This window comes from Syngnathus scovelli, chromosome 22, assembly GCF_024217435.2.
Source record: "Syngnathus scovelli strain Florida chromosome 22, RoL_Ssco_1.2, whole genome shotgun sequence".
In the NCBI taxonomy this organism is placed as follows: Eukaryota; Metazoa; Chordata; class Actinopteri; order Syngnathiformes; family Syngnathidae; genus Syngnathus; species Syngnathus scovelli.
The window spans coordinates 3,184,369-3,203,860 of NC_090868.1; the positions used below are offsets into that span (position 1 = coordinate 3,184,369).

At 41.5% G+C, this 19,492-nt stretch overlaps 3 protein-coding genes across 8 annotated transcripts; 1 reads left to right on the top strand and 2 right to left on the bottom strand.

The window, feature by feature from the left end:
• Positions 1–13,024: 13,024 nt before the first annotated feature.
• asb13a.2 (ankyrin repeat and SOCS box containing 13a, tandem duplicate 2) lies at positions 13,025–14,895 on the bottom strand. Of its 3 annotated transcripts, none has more exons than XM_049761180.2 (5): positions 14,747–14,895; positions 14,086–14,273; positions 13,585–13,945; positions 13,334–13,525; positions 13,025–13,203 (listed from the first exon to the last, which is right to left on the bottom strand). In XM_049761180.2, the coding sequence occupies exons 1-5, from the start codon at positions 14,793–14,795 to the stop codon at positions 13,076–13,078; spliced, it is 918 nt and encodes a 305-aa protein (XP_049617137.1). In that variant the 5' UTR covers positions 14,796–14,895; the 3' UTR covers positions 13,025–13,075. The 3 variants fall into 3 exon arrangements, with proteins under 3 accessions (XP_049617137.1, XP_049617138.1, XP_049617136.1); XM_049761181.2 differs by having other exon boundaries at positions 13,585–13,719; positions 13,789–13,945; positions 14,086–14,852; XM_049761179.2 differs by having other exon boundaries at positions 14,086–14,855.
• A 70-nt stretch (positions 14,896–14,965) lies between these two features.
• Positions 14,966–17,503, top strand: zgc:113019 (uncharacterized protein LOC550590 homolog). 4 transcript variants are annotated; one of them, XM_049761165.1, is made up of 3 exons: positions 15,324–15,467; positions 15,696–15,968; positions 16,214–17,503. In XM_049761165.1, exons 2-3 carry the CDS (start codon positions 15,773–15,775, stop codon positions 17,446–17,448), a joined length of 1,431 nt encoding a protein of 476 aa, XP_049617122.1. In that variant the 5' UTR covers positions 15,324–15,467; positions 15,696–15,772; the 3' UTR covers positions 17,449–17,503. The 4 variants fall into 4 exon arrangements, with proteins under 4 accessions (XP_049617121.1, XP_049617122.1, XP_049617123.1 ...); XM_049761166.1 differs by having other exon boundaries at positions 15,696–15,956; XM_049761167.1 differs by having other exon boundaries at positions 15,696–15,845.
• asb13a.1 (ankyrin repeat and SOCS box containing 13a, tandem duplicate 1) lies at positions 17,490–19,454 on the bottom strand. The gene is given in 6 exon segments (XM_049761182.2): positions 17,490–17,833; positions 17,897–18,082; positions 18,139–18,274; positions 18,276–18,485; positions 18,546–18,733; positions 18,954–19,454. Coding segments are annotated over 6 exon segments (909 nt in total). The 5' UTR covers positions 19,009–19,454; the 3' UTR covers positions 17,490–17,699.
• Positions 19,455–19,492: the final 38 nt, after the last annotated feature.

A 19,492-nucleotide genomic window follows, 5' to 3' on the forward strand; every position in this document is an offset into this window, starting at 1 on the left:
TTTGCTGAAGCAAAAATAGTAATTTGTGGCTGTTGGCGGCTCACGATATCTCTGAATACACCGCCAAACAGCTCCCAAAGCAGAAAACTAGATGAAATCTGAAACATAGTGTAGACCATCGCTAACCATGTTCTTGGAAGCTTCGCCTGCCTAAAAGTCTTCCAAGCATCACTGTGTGTTTTAAATAATCACCGGACTAATGAAACAAGGTCTCTGCGGAACCTAGTCATCATAATAATCCTGCCTAAGGTCCTCGCTTGTCTGACAGATGATGCCGAACAAAGGCTGGCGTTCGAAACGTTCCAGTATATCGTGTAATCACAGGATGGAGAACTCCCAGCAGGCGTTTTGTCACATGTCATTTTCCAAAGTACCCAACGTTTCGCCTAAAAATCGGCAGAAGACTCAGGGTCCAACCACAGGGATGACGCTTGGTGGCTGGAATGTTCCACTCGTTCTGGCTTTGTTTGGAAGGAACACAATAAGATCCCCTGATGATTGTTGAGCAACTTGTCCCAGGAGATAGTGGGAAAAAGAGAACGGCCATAAAAAGAAGAATTGTAAGATTGTGTGTATCAACTTTGTTGCTATGGCTAGCTAGCTTGAGCTAGCCTATAGGTTAAGGTGACCAAACAATGCAAGATAAATATCTTCAAACTGATTTTTCAGTCAGTAATTATTAACGTGCTGACACTACGCTGAACTTTAAGAGTAACTACTTCTTTGCATAACGAAAACTGACATATTGGAAAACAACCACCAGTTTGTTCTTGAGTTAATATTTCGATACAAAAACCGCTATGACTAATAAGCGGTGTTCTTTTTCTTAACGTGAAGTGTCAAGTCCAAGTGCCTGTGTGCTGACGCCTGAGAGTTGTTTTTCTTTCTTCTCAATGCTGCTTAGAGAAACAGTCTGAACTAATAAGGCTGACTCAGCACGATTTAATTGACCTTTGATTTCTCATGCACTACGAGACAATGAATAATGTCCATTCATTGCTTTGAATCATATTTCATAGGCTTGCATTGAATACTTCTAAGGTTCCCTTACTTAATCGTGTTACCTCAGTCTTGAAATTGCGCTTAGTCTAGAAAACGTGGCATTCTTTTGCATTGTCCAACACACAAACACGCATAAAATTTCTTTGGCCTCTTTTGTAATGCATACAGCAGATGATTTTAGAGGCTAACACTTAGAGGAGCCATTTAGTTCCGTGCTCCTCTGAGGGCAACAAAATGGACCCGCAGATCTGGCAAAGACACCCGCAGCCTGTTTTTACATGTACAGTATATGTGGCGATTATGTGTCACACCACAATGACCACTAAGAACGATTTGGTTTCTTCGCCGGCGTTTTTTTCCGTCTATCGCATCCAAGCTGGATATAATACGCTTACGAACGACAAAATCGGAATACACACGTTTTACAATCTAACCGCAGTATGTAATGTCTGATGTGGTCGGTTCAACATATGTGTTACATTCATGAGAAAAGTGGTCCACTTTGTTTTTTGGGTTTTCCGCTGGGTTTTACGGGTTTGCGTAGGATTACGCTGGAAAGTTTTGTTATGAAGTTCATTCAGTGCAAAAAAAGTTGCGATACAATTGTTCCCATAATCCAAGTATGTGCTTTAATGTATAGTCCCTAGGGCCAGGCAAAAAAGATGACATCATTATGACATCATGGTGAGAGTTCTAGGGGATTTCTTCCCGCAAAAAACTCTTTCAGATTTCCACGCAACAAGGTTAAGTGGTCCCTCTTCTGTCAACACACATCTAAACAAGACCAGTCACTTCTATTTGAAGTTTTTGTTGGTCTCCATTTGGAGCATCATGTTGCTTGAAGTGGTTAGTTTATTTCAGGTCAGTGACTCAGAGATTTGCGAAGACGAATCGGTCGACAGCACGCAAGGCATCTTTGAAATGGTTTCATCGCCCCGATACTGTGTTTTGTCTTGTAGAGTAATGAGTGACATGGGCACTCGTCGAGTGACATCATTACCAATCGGTGGTGTGTGTTTAAGGATCGACCTGTAGTCTGCTCCATGATTGTATGAACGTGGACTGAAGAGTGAAGTTATGACATTACAGTCAAATCATGCAAGGAGGCGGGACTTAAAAAAAAATGCTAGCCAAAGTAGACTGAGTGATAACGAGTGAGGACATGATTGATTAATGATACAATCAATGACGACATGACACGTAACGACTGAACAGAGTCTCTACAGTCAGTTGGAGACAATCATGAAAAAAGCCGTATTCCAAAAGTAAATGCAAGCTAAAGTGAAATTAGTCTTCCACCACAGAGATTGCATCCTCTCGAGAAATATTTTTTTCCACAACGTGACGCAAAAACATTTTTGCATTGTCCCTTCCGACACAAGAGAGAGCAGCTGGTGTTGACAAGTCAAATTCAACAGGTAGAACAAGTTCACTTCACTTCCCGTCTTTTGAGTATAAAAGCCCAGAACATCACACCGCGATGAACTTCAAGATAAACCTTATCGTCTGATAAGTGGGAATTTTGTCTGAGGCTCTTTATCAATGCGCCTTTTGTAGCAACACAACATACAAATACAAAAACAGATCATTTCTGTGGCAACTGGGTTAACACAGCAGCTCACTCCACATGAGTTCAAGTTTAGTTAAGGATTAGAAATACCAATCCTATGAAACAGGCCACAGTTCCTATGCTAGGATTTTCAAGTGTCAGCTCCCTCTAGTGGAAAGAATCACTGCCTGAATAGAGTTCAGTTGTATTTAACTTTGAAATGTATTTTGCATTTGATCTTTAATGACTGTTTGGACTAGACATGAAGGTGCAACAAGCTTTTTTCGTAAAATTGCAAACTACTGTATACAATTTAAAAGCATTAGGACAATCAACTTCGGAAGCTTTACCAGCTGCCGCTATGAGAAGCCTCCTTTGTCTCTCAAAGTTTTAACGAGCTTCGCCTGGAAATCGGACGGCGCGGCGTCTGACATAACAAATGGAATCAAAGCAGCTTGCCAGAGCGCACGTTGGCCGAAGCGTGCGAGAAATTACTCAAAATAGCCGTTATGGCGTGAGACCTGCTCATGCTCGCCAACACTGACGTCTGACTTCCCATCACGGCGCTCATTACCGATTGCCTCTGGATCTTTATTCTCCTTTCATGCACGCAAGCTTGCAAAATAAAAGCGCCAGAGGAACGGGTCAACTTTGAACCTGACCTATAAATCACGTCTGGCGTTTGGGGTGCTAAATCACGGATCAAAGGACCCGTGTAGAACTCTGGATCGGTCTGCGTTGTGTCATTGTTTCCGTCCAGACTCTGCAAAGCATGTAAACGTAGCAGGTGAGGTCTGCCCAAGAAACCGAATGGATGCCGGGAAATCCGGCAGCTGTTTTCCCTCAGGAACGTATAGCTTGGGTGAAATATGGACGGATTCAACGATGGAAACAGTCGATCAGACAAGGGGGACAGTTTCCCAGCAGGGATTTGATGGAAACTGAAGAGCAACTCTGGCAACCGTGCAAGAAGGGGAACTGATTGGAGTTTTAACGGTAGCTAGGCACACTATTTCAAGGGTAAAAAAAAAGTGCCAGTCTTTAATCAATTTGCAATCCAAGTCTTTAAGTAATTACTGGTTGATTTATGAAGATCATTACCCAGTCTGTGGCCTGGGGTTTGGTTGCCCGGGAAAGCGGCTTTCGCATCCTGAGCGGGTGGCTTGAAGCAAAGCAGCGTATAATTATCTTGAAAATGACTAAATCAAATGACTTTGATAGTAGTGTCGGCGCCACATGGCAAGACGCTGCTTCTACATTATTTTTTTTTTCATTATAAGACGTCAATTGTACATGATTAACACATTGAAGGTTTTGCCGTCAATTTGAAAATACTTAATGCCTGAACTTCAATTATTAATTTATATTAATGAAAATAATTGTTTTATTACATTTTAAATGTCATATTTTTAATATGTCCCCTCACATTTATAAGATATTATATAATATATATAATATTTTGTTGTTTACCACTGTCAAATTGCTTCGACAGTCCTAATACTGTCAAAAATATCAGAAACACACACACACACAGGAGTCATGGACCTTAATGACGGACAGCAGACTTATGGTGTGCATGATCCTTTGCCACAAAATTATGTAACCAAAGTAACAATAGATGAATGTGGTTGACAGGGAGGCAAAGTCCGGCGTAACTCAATCTGCCGGTCCTTGAAAGGACATTAGGAAGAATAAGGAGACACTACGAAGGCCTCGTCGTTACATAAGGTCAAATGTGGAAAAAGCGTTTTGTGTAGTATGGGAACATTTAATGTGTCATTTACATGTATGTCACTCACTTAAAGCAAAAGGGGAAAAAAGCTGCCTGACCTAAAATGTTTTATGACATTATTCCATCTCAGCTTTGTTTTTCTCCGTCTGATTTCATAAGCAGATTCCGTTTTTCCGAAAGGTCTCCGATCGGTGTGTTTTTGGAAAATACGGGAAGTGTTTTTCGGGCTGTGCCGAACTGACATGCCTGTTTTGTTTTATTTTTCCCAATTTCACCTTTGACTTCCTGTGGAAGCCCTGAGTACGAGGGCACCTGTCTCCTACCATCCGAAAACACATACCTTAGCGTGCAAATCTTAAACGCGTTCCACTCGAGGTAGCCTAAAGAATTTTTATAGTCTTGTAAAATTTTCACAAAGGGTTTTTCTACAGAAAGAGCTGCTAAAAATGTCAACTTTTAAATGTTGCCAGCTGGCCAAACACTCCCACTTTGCAGCACTATTCTAATCTAATCCAAGAATTTGCTTGAAGCGTTAAAACACCATAAAAATCGTTGCTAGTTTTTTCTGCCCGTCTATGGCGTTTGCATTGAGTGTTAGCATTGAGCTAACATTTTAGATTTTTCTGTAGTGCAAATTTATGTTTAAAATCTGCTTTCAAGAACATTTTTGTTTGGTTATGCGCCGTGAGATTTTCTTTCTTCAAAATACAAGACTCAACTTAAAGTTTGAGAAACACCGGTCGAGACTGAGCCTTCTACGTTTTAAGCTTCAAACACAAACAGCCCTGCAGCTTAGACTGTCATCCATATTACACTTTTAAATGAAAACACACATTTGCCATCTCTTGTTACATATGCCAGCTTTCCAAGCTCCCAGCTCTTCGTCGCAGACATTCAACACGTCCCCCCCCCCTTCCAACCCACCCCGAATGGAAAATTGCAGCCCATTCATTGCACGATTTCATATTTTAGAGTGTATCTTTCAGCGCCATCTCGATTGCCTTTGCAGACGGCCCGGGCCCACAATGCACGGAATCCAGACATTACCCAATATCCTGAGCGAGTGCCTGGGTGGGGGGGGGGGCTCCAGCAGACGCAGGCTAATTGCAAACATTATGTTACCGATCCCCCAGGTCTGCAGTTTAAGTTTGGTCCACTAGTGGGCAGCATGATGAGTAGAGATACTAGGTGATGGAACACAGAAGAAGACTGGCAATAGTATTTGTCGTTTTTTGCGGAGGATAAAGAATATACTGTGTCTACGCGGCGCTATCTGGATGTGTTCTTGCTTCTTGTCTAAAATTTCTTAAAAGTTTTCACTGCTACATCGATGCCAGACCCATAACTAATTAACTCAGAAATGAAGTCATAAGATATTTAACGACCTATTTTAATTCTATGAACATGTTTCTATTCACACAAGCCTGACTCTGTTTGTCTATGAGTGAAATCGAAGATGACAAGCGACCGCTCGGGCCCTAGCTGGCTGACCTCCTCTCCTTTTACACCTCACGCTACTAACCTGGTGACCCTTCACCTCGACCTCTCACGCAAATACATGCGCTATTGGAGTCGTATTAAAAGTGGCTTGGCGTTGGGCTGCGGTGGTATGGATCATTTCCAGTAATCACACATATCCCTAGCCCCATCCTCGACTCTTCTTATCCATCACCGATTTTCCACTTTTCACAGTGTGGAAAGTGTGAATACGCGTTTTCCTGCGAGAAACGTGTCTATCAATTAAATATCTGCAGCTGTGCTACTGGTAACAGACAATCGAGAAAGAGTGCACGGAGGAGATGTTTGTACATTTAACTTTCAACAGTCGGGGGCTCTCCATTTCAGGGTGAAAGGTTAATATTCTGGAGGACCAAGGAGATATTTATGGGTGCAAGCTAATAGGGTGAGGACAATACTCGAAAATAAGACCACACAAGTCAGCGGCCCAAGTAGAGCGACTGTAGCTAAGAGCATCAAAAAAACGATTACATCAGTTAGCTTTAGTCGCTAAAAGCCCTCTTGGCCTTTGGCTACAATATTCAAAGTGATATTTACAAGATAGCAGGTTCCTAAAACTAACCTTCAGTTTGCAAAATTAAACTAACCACCCTAGCTACTGTAAGTATAAAAATACCACAGTAACATTTGACTTACCTCGACATGCTTGCACAGGTCTCGAGCAGCTTTCCGATCCGCACCTCGTGTGTAATTTTCTCTCGTGGCGATTTTACAAGATGGTTTAGATATTTTCTAGCTAAATGTGTTTCTACTGTTTTTATTTCAAAACATTTTTTTTACACAGTGGCAAACATTTCAAGTCTCGCAAACTTACCTCTTAGAATGTTGGTGTACGGAATGACATGACATTTTATTACAATCCATATTCTGAAAAGTAGCAGCCATCTTTGTTGTTTATACTATCTTGCTTTAGCTATTACGTTAAGCCAATATTAATTAAGCCTTTAAGCAGTATGACATAATAACAAAAGTCAGCATCAATATTTGGCATGTAAAAAAAAAAAATTCTTAGTGAGACATTCCCACATTACATGGCAACCAAACCACAGATGTGAGATGTCAATCAAGAACACCTCGTTCTATACACCACTTAGAACAACAAACTGAAATGCTACATTGACATGTAAAACAATTTATGGATCGCTACCTCGAGGCCAAATACTTGTGACTGGTCGCGATGTAAACCAATGTCAGTCGAGAACATTCTTAGATTATGCAATAGGGACTGTTCCTTACCTTACGTGCTTCTGCGACGTGTACTTGATGAACTGCAGATATGCTTCTTTGTACAGACTGTAAAACAAAATTATAGATTTTAAAAGACTAAATTAGTTATAAAGAGATCGCAAAAAGTAGCAAGATTCAATGTGGACAATAATTTCTGAGCAATTTAAGGGATTGATTTTATTTATTTTTCCAGAATACCATCACAAAATGAGGCATTCCTCATGGACCTTATATTGGTACCCTTTTTTTTTTCCCCCCAGTCCCTCTATATAATATAGCACTTATTAATTTGAAAAACAAAAATTGTTGTAGTGATAAAATGCAGCATACAGGACCACCCATACTGAAAATGAACTTGTAATTACAAACAAATCCTTTTTCTTCGTTCATTGCAACAGGGAACACACAAAAATAACAAGTCCCACGTTGCGTCATCATTTTGTCAACATGAATGTTTCTTTACAAATAGCAGTGTTGAAAGAGCAAAACAGCCACAGGTGTAAAAGTGTTCCCCCCTCAGCAGCATCGAGGCGCCAGGCGGAGAGGCGCGGTCTAATCTTAACCCCCCCACTTTGCAAACTATTATTATACGGTAGCTGTGAGAACAGGGGTCATTTAAAACTACAGCTAAACTTGGTAAGCCTGACTTGAGTACATTCACCTGCATATTGGCCTAAATTCAATTTCGAGAGGGGGGGGGGATATGAGGTCATATTTTTATGTGCTATATTTTGATTGACATGAAAGACATGACACGGAAAGAATGAAAACCAAAGTTTGCCAGCAAGTTATCCAACGATTGTACGTCAAATTGTTGTATTATAAAACATGGCAAGTATCAATTATCGTGTTTACTGAAACTGATCTGCCGAGGTATTTGTCTCAACGCACAACCGGCCAATGGGTAGCGAGCGATGGGACAATAAAAAAGACTTTATGTAAGTTAATGAACATGTTGAGGATTTTACAAGCTCAACCTGACAACCCAAATCAACGCCCTTGCCTCTACTGACATACTTTATATTTTTCCCGTCAGGTAAGCAGAGGAGAAAATCACAGCATGTCAGAGAAATGCATTTTGTATTTTAACAATGTACTGTGCCACTGTTTTCAAAAGAATCGAACGTTTGATTCACGTAAGGGTTCGTTCAAGAAGGCAATTGTTTACAACATTTGGCGAAATTTGGTATCTGATAGCGTTCAATTGTATCTTGAGCATTTCCATTCGTTATTGGGGTCATTTTCATTTACTTTAAAGCGCAATGCATTTCACCGTAATCCTTATTTAAGTCGATTTTGGAGAAAATTACATGAGAACAGCACAAGAAGCTGGCTCAGCATGCGTCATTAGAGTGCTACACACAGACATGGTACGAGTCTGCAGACAGTTTTTTTTTTTTTCTTCTCGAGGCTTTTTTCATTTACACTGCAGACTGGCCAACTCCGGAACGGGGGGGACTCCCTTCACAAAATACAACCAGATGGCTTCGACATCAACCCGCCTGTCCCTAAACGTGTATTTGTCTGAGAGTGTGTGCCTCTATGTGTGTGTTAGCTCTGGAGCGTTGTCGTCCGGACTAGACACATGTGAATGTCATTTTTTTTTCATGCTGGTGTAAAAGAACACTTGTGCCATACCCTCAAGACCAGGAGGTTCTCATTTTTTGGTTTTCCCTCTGCAGGGGAGACGTTTTTCCAAGGAGCTCGACAATTAAACCTAACAAGGACACGTACCCTGAATGCCATGAGAATCAAAGTGGCCTGTTTTCAAGGGAAAAAAAAAAAAAAAAAAAAGTCCTTCAGTGACAATAGCCAAACGGGATTTGTTTTTTTGAGAAAAACTTTGGCATCCTTACAAAAACAGCTATGCTAGTAGGCTAACTATGTGCATGTTAAGACGCCTTCTGAGGGCAACGATCGTAGCATGTATACGAAAATGAGATTGAGTGTGTTGTGCACATCTGCAGCTCATTTCAAGAGTGGCGCAGAGTGTGTGTGTGTATGTGTGTGTGCGTGTTACAGTGCATAGCAGTAGACCATCACAGCATTTCAGCTCACTGTTTATCTCATGATTCCCAAACAAAAGCCTCCCCGGTTCCTGTCTGTGCAGGGCCTTGAATCAACACAAGCGATCTGCTTTTTGCCAAAAAAGAAGCCCCCCACACACACACACACACACACACACTTGAACCCCCCCCAGGCTTCCTAGTTGATGGTGCACTGAGGAAGGCCTTCGAACAATTACTGTAAAATCAACAGGCTGCCCTGAGAGTGACCGAATTTTACAGAAGCTTCTTCTCACTTTGCTTTGAGGCCCTGAACACATGCTAGCGAATGGCACTTACTGTATGGTTCAAGGATTTGCTTTTCTGTAGCGCCGCCACGTGGTCAAAGAGTGAAATTCACCCTGCACCTGGAAAGAGTGAGAAAATTAAGGATACATTCCTTTTTTAATAATTAAAAATAGGTTGTATTTTTATCAGTGAAATAGTGACAACATAATAAGAAAATCGATTAATACCACCAGAATATCATATTTATATTGAAAATATATGAGAATAAGTATTATGCCGTATCATCACTTTGAAAAGCATTTGCCACCATCCTTGCTTCCCTTGCACTTTTGAAAAGCAGTGATTAGTGGTAATTAGAGGAAAGATCACATTTTTCTGGAGAAAGTGAAAATTACACACTGTAATGTTTCCCATAGGGTTTAAAAAATATATACTAAAACTAAAATGAGTTTGGCGGAACATGTGAACAAAATGCCTTCTCATGTGCCAGTGAGCTTTATTGCATGTACACATGTAGTTACGTAAATATTACATAACTGCGACTTACTTCACACTTGTTTCTCAAAGCGCGGCAGGCTCCTGCAACGAAAACAGGACAGTAGCTTAAAGTAAGTCAAGATGCAATGTTTCTAGTGCCAACTACGCTTTATGATTTTAGAAGGCAAGGATTCAAGTTTTGTCTTGCTCGACATGATTGGGTACGCACGTTCCTGCAGGGTGCCCGCCCGTGCATGGTGTTCCAGGCTTTGCGTTTACAAGCACAATGAAGCATGACCCCCTGCAGTTCAGCTTAATTTACATGTACCCGATTCAATAAGACTATTTTGTGTAAATACAAGTTGCCTTAATGTTTTCCATCTGTCAATCGAGGCAAAATAATGATATACATAGCTCAACTCAGCTTTACTTATAGAGCACTTTGACAAAAACTGCAACTGTAACAAAGTGCTGGACACAAAAACTATTTTAAAAAATCATGCTAAAAATAAGTAACAAATATCGTGCTGTTCCACTCCAGCCCTACAGGTGGCAGTAATAGGAAAGCATTTTCAAATATTCTTTTACTTGGCTGATATAATTGATTGTTCGGAACTCCTGTTTCCAAGATGGTTGAACTTCCCCTTCACAATCACATCTATGAAGAATTTAGTCTTCAAAAAAGAAAGAAAATGCATGTTTAGGTGAACTTTTACGAAGCCAGAGTAAATCTAGAAAAACCTGGGCTGAAATTCAAACCCAGAAGCTCTCAATTGTGACGCATTCCTCAATCAAAGAGAATTGAGCTACCTCAACTCTCCCAAAAGATGCCTGTGGATTGAGGACCACTTTGGACCATTGGAATTCCACACATGCCTTCCCTCTTAACCACCTGGGATTTAAAGCACACAGATTTTCTGTGTTTAACAAGTCTTAAGGCCTCTGAGCTACACTAAGAGACTGAATTTGCACCCAGACACAGTCCTAATTAAACATCAGTAAATGTCACTGGGCATCTTTGAGGGATAAATACTCCAAAAGGTCACGGCATTAAACTTGCACTTGACTGCAGGGGTCAGATTCAGCTTAGTAGGTGATCGGGACCTGATTAACAAATTCCTATTGTGCATTGTGAGGCAGCTCCCTTACCTTAGTCACAGTCATCTTTAATCCTCTGGGCAAGATCTTGCGGTGAATTCTAGACAGAGAGCAATTGATGGTTATTTTGAGTAAATATTTTCTGTTGAGTATACTTCGAGGCAGCCTATTTACCTTTATTTGTGGCCGGCCCAAGCAATTGTGATTTTCTATGCGCCCATCTTCTGTCGGTGATGAATACTGTTGCTACACTTAGAAAAAGATTAAATTTTTAATCATTCTTTAACTTGCAGGATAACATTAGTTACACCAAAAAATACAAATGAATACAAAATATCTTGGCCAAAAAATTAAAATCCTGACATGAGTGATAACTTACAATCAACATCAAATTTGAACCTTACAGAAATTGCTAATACTAATAACGTGACGCAAAGTTTAAAGCAATTGACATGATTTTGACGATTTTAACATCGCGAAAATGTTAGCCTATCAAAAGTGTTAGCATATCATGTCAATGCTATCAAAAAGTAATAAAAACCTATATTAGGCCAATTTAATGTATACACCACAATGAGTACGTTTAAATGCAAATTATTTTAAAATATCATTTCATTTACGGCCTAACTAACTAAAATAAGTGGTCGTTTTACTGATTAGCATATTGTATTGAAGCTAACCGCGGTTAGCTTCAAGCTAATTAATCAGAAATTATCAATGGTTTAGACTTCCTTTTAACGTTACTTTTCTTTACCTGTTAGTTTTCCTGTTTTGGCTTCTGTTCGTTTATGTCTCCAATGAGTTCCAGACTTTTTTTTGTGCCTTTTTTAGTAAGTTTGTTAGTAGTCACCGTCAGAAATAGCCGTTAGCTATGAGGGCAGCGGAGGGAAAATGACAGGCGAGCCCGCGAATAGCTTACGTCCATTGCAATGCATTGTGTGTGTGTGTGTAAAAGTTAAAATTTTTCATTCGAAATGCATTTCAAACAAAAAAACAGGTGGACGCCTCCCCTAAAAATAAATAAATATTTTACCAAAGACAGATCCCCTAAAAAAAAAAAAAGAATAAATATTTGACCAAACAAAAAGGCGAATCTGCGGGTGCCAAACGCTAGTTCACTGTTGCTAGGAGGAGAAGGGGCTGCTTGGGGCATTTTGTAGTTATTTTTTATTTTATATATTCATTGAGCATTGCTTTGCATTCGAATCTGAAGTCCTACTAGCTTTTCCATGTTAAAGAGTTATTATAAATTAATATAATTATTTTCAGATTGGCTTACATGGCCTAAATGGGCAAAAATGAAAAGATTTACCCATTATAAATTGAATAAAAAGAGTTTGTATACTTGCTGTACAATGACAATATTCTATTCTAATATTAAACAATCATAGGCCTTGAACCCAACTACCTTGGGCATCTTGACAGTTTTTGAAAATCAAACAGATAGACCTAAATCCACTTGGCATACAATAAAAAGATAAAACTGAAGAGAAACAGAAGGTGCTAAAGACAGCGCCATTACCGAAATGCCAGCAAATATTTTGTGTCCTGAATTTGTCTTGCAGTTCAACACTATGATAAATTGTGGCCTAAATGGAGCAGTTATGAAACACCCCGAAGGAGGTCATGTCAACAACGATTAAGATGGGGGCGGGGCGCTTCGGAGAATTTGTAAACATTTTTCTGTGCGCCTTGCTAAAATTAGTTCTCATTTTTTCAGGAGTATAAATAGACCCATGTTTGCTAACTATACATTTACAGTAGTGTCCCAAACAAAGAGAAGCTCTGGCTCACAGCTGTTAGCCTTCAGAATTTACATGCCAAAACACAAACGTGCATAACAATTTTTTCTAATAAGCTTTATCATTATATTATTTGTGGAAAGACAAACATGAATTTGAAATAATAAAATATGTGCATTTTCATGTAATCATGTAGCTAAATATGATCTTAAGTGCATTTCTTCTTTAAATATCAAGTCAACAGGAATTTAAAAAACCTCCATCACAAAGAGTCCAAGGTGAATGTGAATTTCAAAAATAATATTAAGACATTGTTTCACTAGAATGTGAATCTGCTGAATTAATGTAGTTTCCTCAGCGTTTTGTTTTTCTCGAGATTGCAGTCTTTTCTTTTTTTTTTTTGTTGAAACGATCATTGAAATCTTCAGGCTTCAAGTCACTGATAGCACAGGTAGCTGATAATGAGCTTTGGAATCTGGAGTTGAGCTACAACCTTCAGCGCACTGGTGCCCAGCTTCTGTCGCAGTGCCAACCTACTGAGTTGCTGCAGGCTCATGGGCATGGCTGTAAGAAAGAATAGCGACATAAAAAAATAATTTTAATCTACTTCGGATTGGATACTATATAAAAATGGTCCTTGACTGCCACCATCTGGCAGCTTTGTGCCACTACAAGATTTCTGATTGAGTCATACCCTCATAAGAGCGCAGGCAGGTTGCGACTGGTGAGCCCGGCGAGGCGTAGTCGACGGGTTTCTTATTGTGCCTATCCCGTGCGTAAATGTTGGCGCCGAACTCCACGAGGGTCTCAACCAATTCCACGTTTGCGCTCTTTGCGGCGTGGTGCAGTGCCGTCTGGTGCAGCCGGGGGGCGTTCACTCTGGCACCTGACACAGTTATAAAAATTCAAATATTTCCTTCATGACACGTCTTGCGTGATGCTTACCAGCATTGAGGAGCTCTTTCACACAGTGTAAGTGTTTATTAGCACAAGCTACATGCAGCGGGGTCCCGTGGTAGAGGTCATACGCCTCCAGGGAAGCACCTTCAGCAATCAGCAACTTCACACAGTCCAAGCTTCCTGCAAGAATGTTATTTAACATTTCGTGTCTATTTGAGGAAGCATATTGGTGTCGTGAAAAACACTTACCTCCCATACAGGCTTCGTGGAGAGGTGAGGCAGTACGAGAGGTGAGGGCAGGATTGGCTTTGGCGCCTCGTTCCAGCAAGAGCTTCACGCACTCCAAACTACCCACAGAGCAGGCTTCACACAGCGGGGTGCTGCCATCCACGTTTCTCGCATCCACCTAACATCCATCAGAAGACGTAAGAATGGACTGTACTTTTAGTATAAGTCGCCCCCCCCACCCAAACTATGGAAAAAAAACGCGACTTATAGTCCGAAAATTACGGTACTTTTACCTCCTTCGCTGAGACTTGTGCTCACCTGCGCACCAGCATCCAGAAGTAACCGGACGCACTGGATGTGACCCCGGGCGCAGGCCTCGTGCAGGGGTGTGATGGAGTCCTCCGCCACGATATTGACGGAAGCTCCGCAATCGATGAGGTGCTGCAAGAGGGAAACCTGACCAATCGCCGCCGCCTCGTGGACCGCGGTTCTCACAGCCCAGCAGCCTGTAGGAATCAAAATACAATTAAACAACGTGGTTGCATCTTGATGCCTTGAAGGAATCATCACAAACATAATTCCATTCTCAAAAACATACAGACAACTTTCCTTTTAGAAACGTCCTTTGTAATATCATCTTGTCTTTGTTGCTTTGGAGACTTTTGAGTCTTGTGAGTGAGGAACACGTTTTTATCCCATGACGGACTACCAACAAGCCCTCAAAGCAACATAATAGTACATAATAACTTAATTGCACCTATGATGATAAAAATACGAGTCAAGGAGTTCTGTTTTCTATAATTCTTGTCATGTCATATCTTCGGAGGGCACGTTGACAGCACGGTTATGTCAAGCCATGAGCGAAAATGACAAATTCCTGTAACATAACCTACGCAGAAACGTTAGCTTGTCTTTTATAAGATTACCATTATTCCACAACAATCGAGCGCAAAATGGCGGAGTTCTTTTTAATACGCACGGATATCGGGATACTTCATCATTTGACCCATGTCTCGAAACGGATCCATTACTTCGACGTTTGTAAACAAGCGGCTCTTGTTTACATGTGGAGATTTTGTCTTCTTCTGTGGTTATATAGCAACTATAACTCTGTACCGCGACCTAGCGGTTGGAAGAAATAATTCACATTCGCGCTAAAGCAATAGTGAATATCGTGCTAAATGACTAAATTAAATCAAAAACACGTTTTGGCTGTGTTGGGGTTAGGATTAGGGTATATTATATTGTTTGTTAAATAATTTAAGTGAGTTTTCGGGTATCTGTGCTTTAATTGAGTGTTTTTATACTTTTTCTCCAGAATTATTTTGATGCAATATCATCAAAAGGCCAATAGATGGCAGCATTGACATTGAGACTCTAATCTGCCAGATAAAAGGAGAAATCGAAAACGTCAACAAGCGAAAAGACGATCGATGTTTATTCTCTTGTTACCGCGGCGATGGTTCGCATATGTTGTGTCCTGGGCTGCACCAACAAGTCACACGACAGCCGCGGAAGGAAACTCGACAACGGGTTGAGATTTTTCACCTTCCCGACCTGGAAGAAAAGCTACGGGCCGCAAATCAAAGAGATCTCCAAGAGGCGACGGTCGGCTTGGGTCGCTGCTGTCCGACGCAAAGATATAACATTTGACAAGATAACTCCATTCATGTTCGTCTGCTGTCGGCATTTCCATAAAGGTAAACAGTGGAAATTTAAACAGCTCTTAATTCATATTCGTAGATCTGAATAAACGCTGACCGCTATTTATAATTGTAATAAATGTTCGTAAAACTAAGTTCAGTATTTGTTGCTGCACTGGTGGATTTTTTGCATATTCAGATCAGTGAGTCTTTTGCGTACCACAAGAGGGCGCTCGTGTAACTCTAGTTGTACTCATCTTAACTTTTTTTTTTCTTCCATTATAGTGCTGTTACAGTGTTGACACTTGTAAATCAAATCAGCACAGATTGAAGCATTCGGATCGGTATTCAGGCACCTCATCATGCCGAAGACCCGACGTACCGCCTACATCGCGGCCTTCAAGCTGCAGGCGATCGACCTGGCAATCAAAAAGGGTAATCGATCCGCTGCGCACGAACTTGGAGTTAATGAATCCATGATACGACGTTGGAGGAAGCAGCATGGAGAACTTTCTCGCTGCAAGAAGACGACAAAAGCCTTCAGAGGCAAGAAGTGCAGTTTAGTGACGTTTCCACTCAATTTTTCCATTTTTGACTAATTTTGTCAATTAACATAATTTTACATTTGAAAAAGGTTTCTAAAGGAGTTGGAAAAGATGTTTTATGAAATGATTCTCACTAGTGGTACTTGGGCGCCCTCTTGTGTTATGCTTAAGACTCACTGGCAGTTCATCTGGATTTTAATTTGATTATAATTCAAGAACGATTTTAGAAGGATTTAACGATTTTCATGTTCATTCCAGGAAAGCCGGCATACGAAATGATGGAGAACGACCCGGACTGGGCGCCGTCCTTGCATATGGGCCACACAGAGAACGAACACGGCAACTCCCTGCACTCAGCCAAAAGAAAGAAGTCGGTTCTACGGAGCGAGGGTATCCAGGAGGCGGGCGAGTCAGCAGAAGAAGAGCCGGCGCGACGCGAGGAAGCTCTAACGTTGAACATCAAACAAGAAAAGGAGGAGGAAATTGTCAAATGGGAGCGTATGGAATGCTGTGGAACGGGAACAAGGAATGAAGAAACGCTGATCGAAGCGGTCAAACGGGAAGCGGGGCAGACAGAATGCATCTTCTGCATCCAGAGGTCTGAAGAAGTAAGCCGCCTGGTGGAGGAGAACAGACGACTCAGGCACGAGTTGGACGCCTTCAAGATCCCAAATGGCTTTTTCCAGGACGACGACAACAAAGTGGAATATTACACCGGTTTGCCAAACGTGACCTCTTTCATGACCTTTTTCTGTTTTTTATTACCGTTGATGCCAGCCCGCCACAGCAGACTGAGTCCTTTTCAAGTCCTCCTGTTGACGTTCATGCGCCTCCGGCTGGATTTACCCACGCAGCACCTCGCTTATATTTTCAGCATCACGACAAGCACAGTGGAAACGACGTTTCGAGAAACGGTTTCGTTTATGTACTCACACCTGAAGCCTTCCGTTACGTGGCCCAGCAGAAATACTTTGCAAAGGACGATGCCGCGACGGTTTGTCGAGGCCTTCGGTGGCAAAGCCGTCGCCATCGTGGACTGTTTTAAATTGCACCATGACAAATTAGACCGAAGCAATTACGCCGTTCAATATTTAATTGCTGTCACACCAGGTGGATTTGTTGGTTTCGTATCAAAAGGGTGTGACGAATTTATAGCTGCCAAAAACATGTTGGAGAAAAGCGGTTTCTTAAATAACTTGTTGCCAGGCGATGTCATCTTGGCAAACGGTTTTGACAAAAGCGGCGTCTTGTTTTGCGCTGAGGTGGACGGGCCGACCTGCGTCCGAGCCAACTGTCGTCTTGCTGAGAACGTGGGGGAGATGATGGCGCACGTTGAAACCGTCGTGGGAAATATGCGCCGCAAATATCAAATCTTAAAAGCGGCCGTGCCCGCGGACATGACGCTAGCGTGTGACGGTGAAGAAGTCACGTTGTTGGATAAAATGGTCACCGTCTGTTATGCGTTAGAAAACCCTTGTCCAACTATAATTTAACTACACCGCCATTTTGATTACCAAAATAAAGATGGGAAACAAACTTTTAGGATAATTTACTGGATTGTTTTTTTGACAATAATTTACATACCAGATGATACATAAAACGAGGAATAGCCACAAACAAAAAAATCCACATATGTCGATTGATTGTGGATTTTCACTATTAATGCTGGACTCGATCCTCCACCATCACAAAAAGTGGGTGTTCGTGTACATTGGTATATTTAATCAAACATCCATACGGAACTCTAGTGATTGCAAAACTGGAGATAACTCTGAATGGAACGAGCTAAGCCCAGCAAACCTATGACCACCGAGGCGGAGGTACCAAGAGCTCTCCTCACGGTGATTCTACAAAGATGCTGAAGGCTCAGCGGGTTTCCTGCAGCCAAACAAACATGTATCGATGATTTGTTATTTTTAAGCAGACGGGGTGGCGACGTACTTTCGTAAAACCTGAGACGGGCATAGCACGCAGGTGTCGAGTAGTCGGCGGGTTTACGTCCGAAGTTGTCAAGAGAGTACGTGTTGGCTCCGAACTCCACCAGCAGCTCCAACACATCCGGCGTGTCCAGTCGAGCAGCGTGATGCAAAGCCGTCTCGTGGAACTTGCTGGAATTCACGTCGGCACCTGCGGGAATTGATTTTTGACTTGATTTTGTATCCACTGGAGATGTTTTGTCTGACCTGCGAGCAGAAGCTCCTTGACACATTCCACACGTGCTTTTGCACATGCAATGTGCAGCGGTGGGCCAAAATGGACATCATACGCCTCCAGTTGGGCTCCACTAGCAATCAGCAGCTTCACTATCTCAGGATTTCCTGAGAAGGAAAGGAAGTGTTATATTAAATTGATATTAAATGAGAGTCAACGTGCCTTGGATGCAAGCTTCATGGAGGGGGGATGCTGTCAAAGCGGTGAGTGATGGGTTGATTTGGGCTCCGTATCGCAAAAGCAGCTTGACGCACTCCAAACTACCCGAAGAGCAAGCGTGGCAAAGGGGAGTGCTGCCATGGATATTCCGCACATCCACCTGAAAGAAAAAAAAAAACGCTTAGTCATCATTAGTGATTAAATCGAATCGAAGTATAACCTGGGCTCCAGCTTCCAGGAGCAAGCGGGCACAATGTGGGTGAGCTTGGAGACAAGCTTCGTGGAGCGGGGTGATGTTGTCCACGGTCACTATGTTGACTGACGCTTCATTCTCTATCAGCCGTATCAGCTGTAAAGCCCTGCCCTGAGATGCGGCTTCGTGGAGGGCAGTCCGGTCCGCCCACACACCTTGTTCAAAAATGAAAATGCCACAAAATAAAGATAAGAAGAAGAAGGTAATGTTTGTGTTGCACTGTGCAGAAAAGTATCGTGACATGCTCGTCAACTTGTTTACATTTCTTATCATAAGTGGACAAATTAAAGTGAGGGCACATTATCAGGAGATTAAATTGACTAAAAATAACAATTGAAGATGCAATTAAGTCAAAGTTAAGTGAGAAATATTAACTCAAATCCTGCAAAGATGAACTTCGTGCCGGTGTCACCGCCATGTTGTTTACCATCTGCAAGCGAGTGGCGCAATGAATTCTGGGACTTGAAGTCTTACATGGAGGATATGTTAATTAAGTGCAAAGGTTAAATTCCTCTGTCAAATCAAATTATAATCCATTAAAAGCATTCGCAGCTCTGATTTCCATGCTATTCAACACTGATGGGAGAAAAAATAATAAATCCAAGATATTTTTGCCAAACTTTTTTTTTTTACTTTGCAGTACAGAAATCAGTGGAGCCCAAGTTGCTCGTTTTGTTGTTACAAACAGAAGATGACACATTACAGATTTCTCGATTCAAACACTGCCGCAGTACACATTTGGTCCTTCTTAAGCGCTTTCTCTTGCTTCACTTTGCACAAAAACAGGAATACTATTACATCTTCTTACAAGCTGTTGAGCACAGGTCCAGGTAGTTTTATGGTGGCTGCGGTGGGGAATAGATAACACCAAACCTTAAAGCCGTTGTTGCCGCAACGATTTTTTTAACAACCTG

Excerpts from the sequence above, each read along its gene's own strand:
- asb13a.2 (XM_049761179.2), bottom strand. The coding sequence starts at position 14,343 with ATGTTTGTGATGATTCCTTCAAGGCATCAAGATGCAACCACGTTGTTT. Across the intron at positions 13,946-14,085 it reads TTCTGGATGCTGGTGCGCAG|GTGGATGCGAGAAACGTGGA; the intron begins GTGAGCACAAGT and ends GATGGATGTTAG. Across the intron at positions 13,204-13,333 it reads CTGCCTGCGCTCTTATGAGG|CCATGCCCATGAGCCTGCAG; the intron begins GTATGACTCAAT and ends TCTTTCTTACAG.
- zgc:113019 (XM_049761164.2), top strand. The coding sequence starts at position 15,227 with ATGGTTCGCATATGTTGTGTCCTGGGCTGCACCAACAAGTCACACGAC. Across the intron at positions 15,468-16,213 it reads CTGTCGGCATTTCCATAAAG|GAAAGCCGGCATACGAAATG; the intron begins GTAAACAGTGGA and ends TGTTCATTCCAG.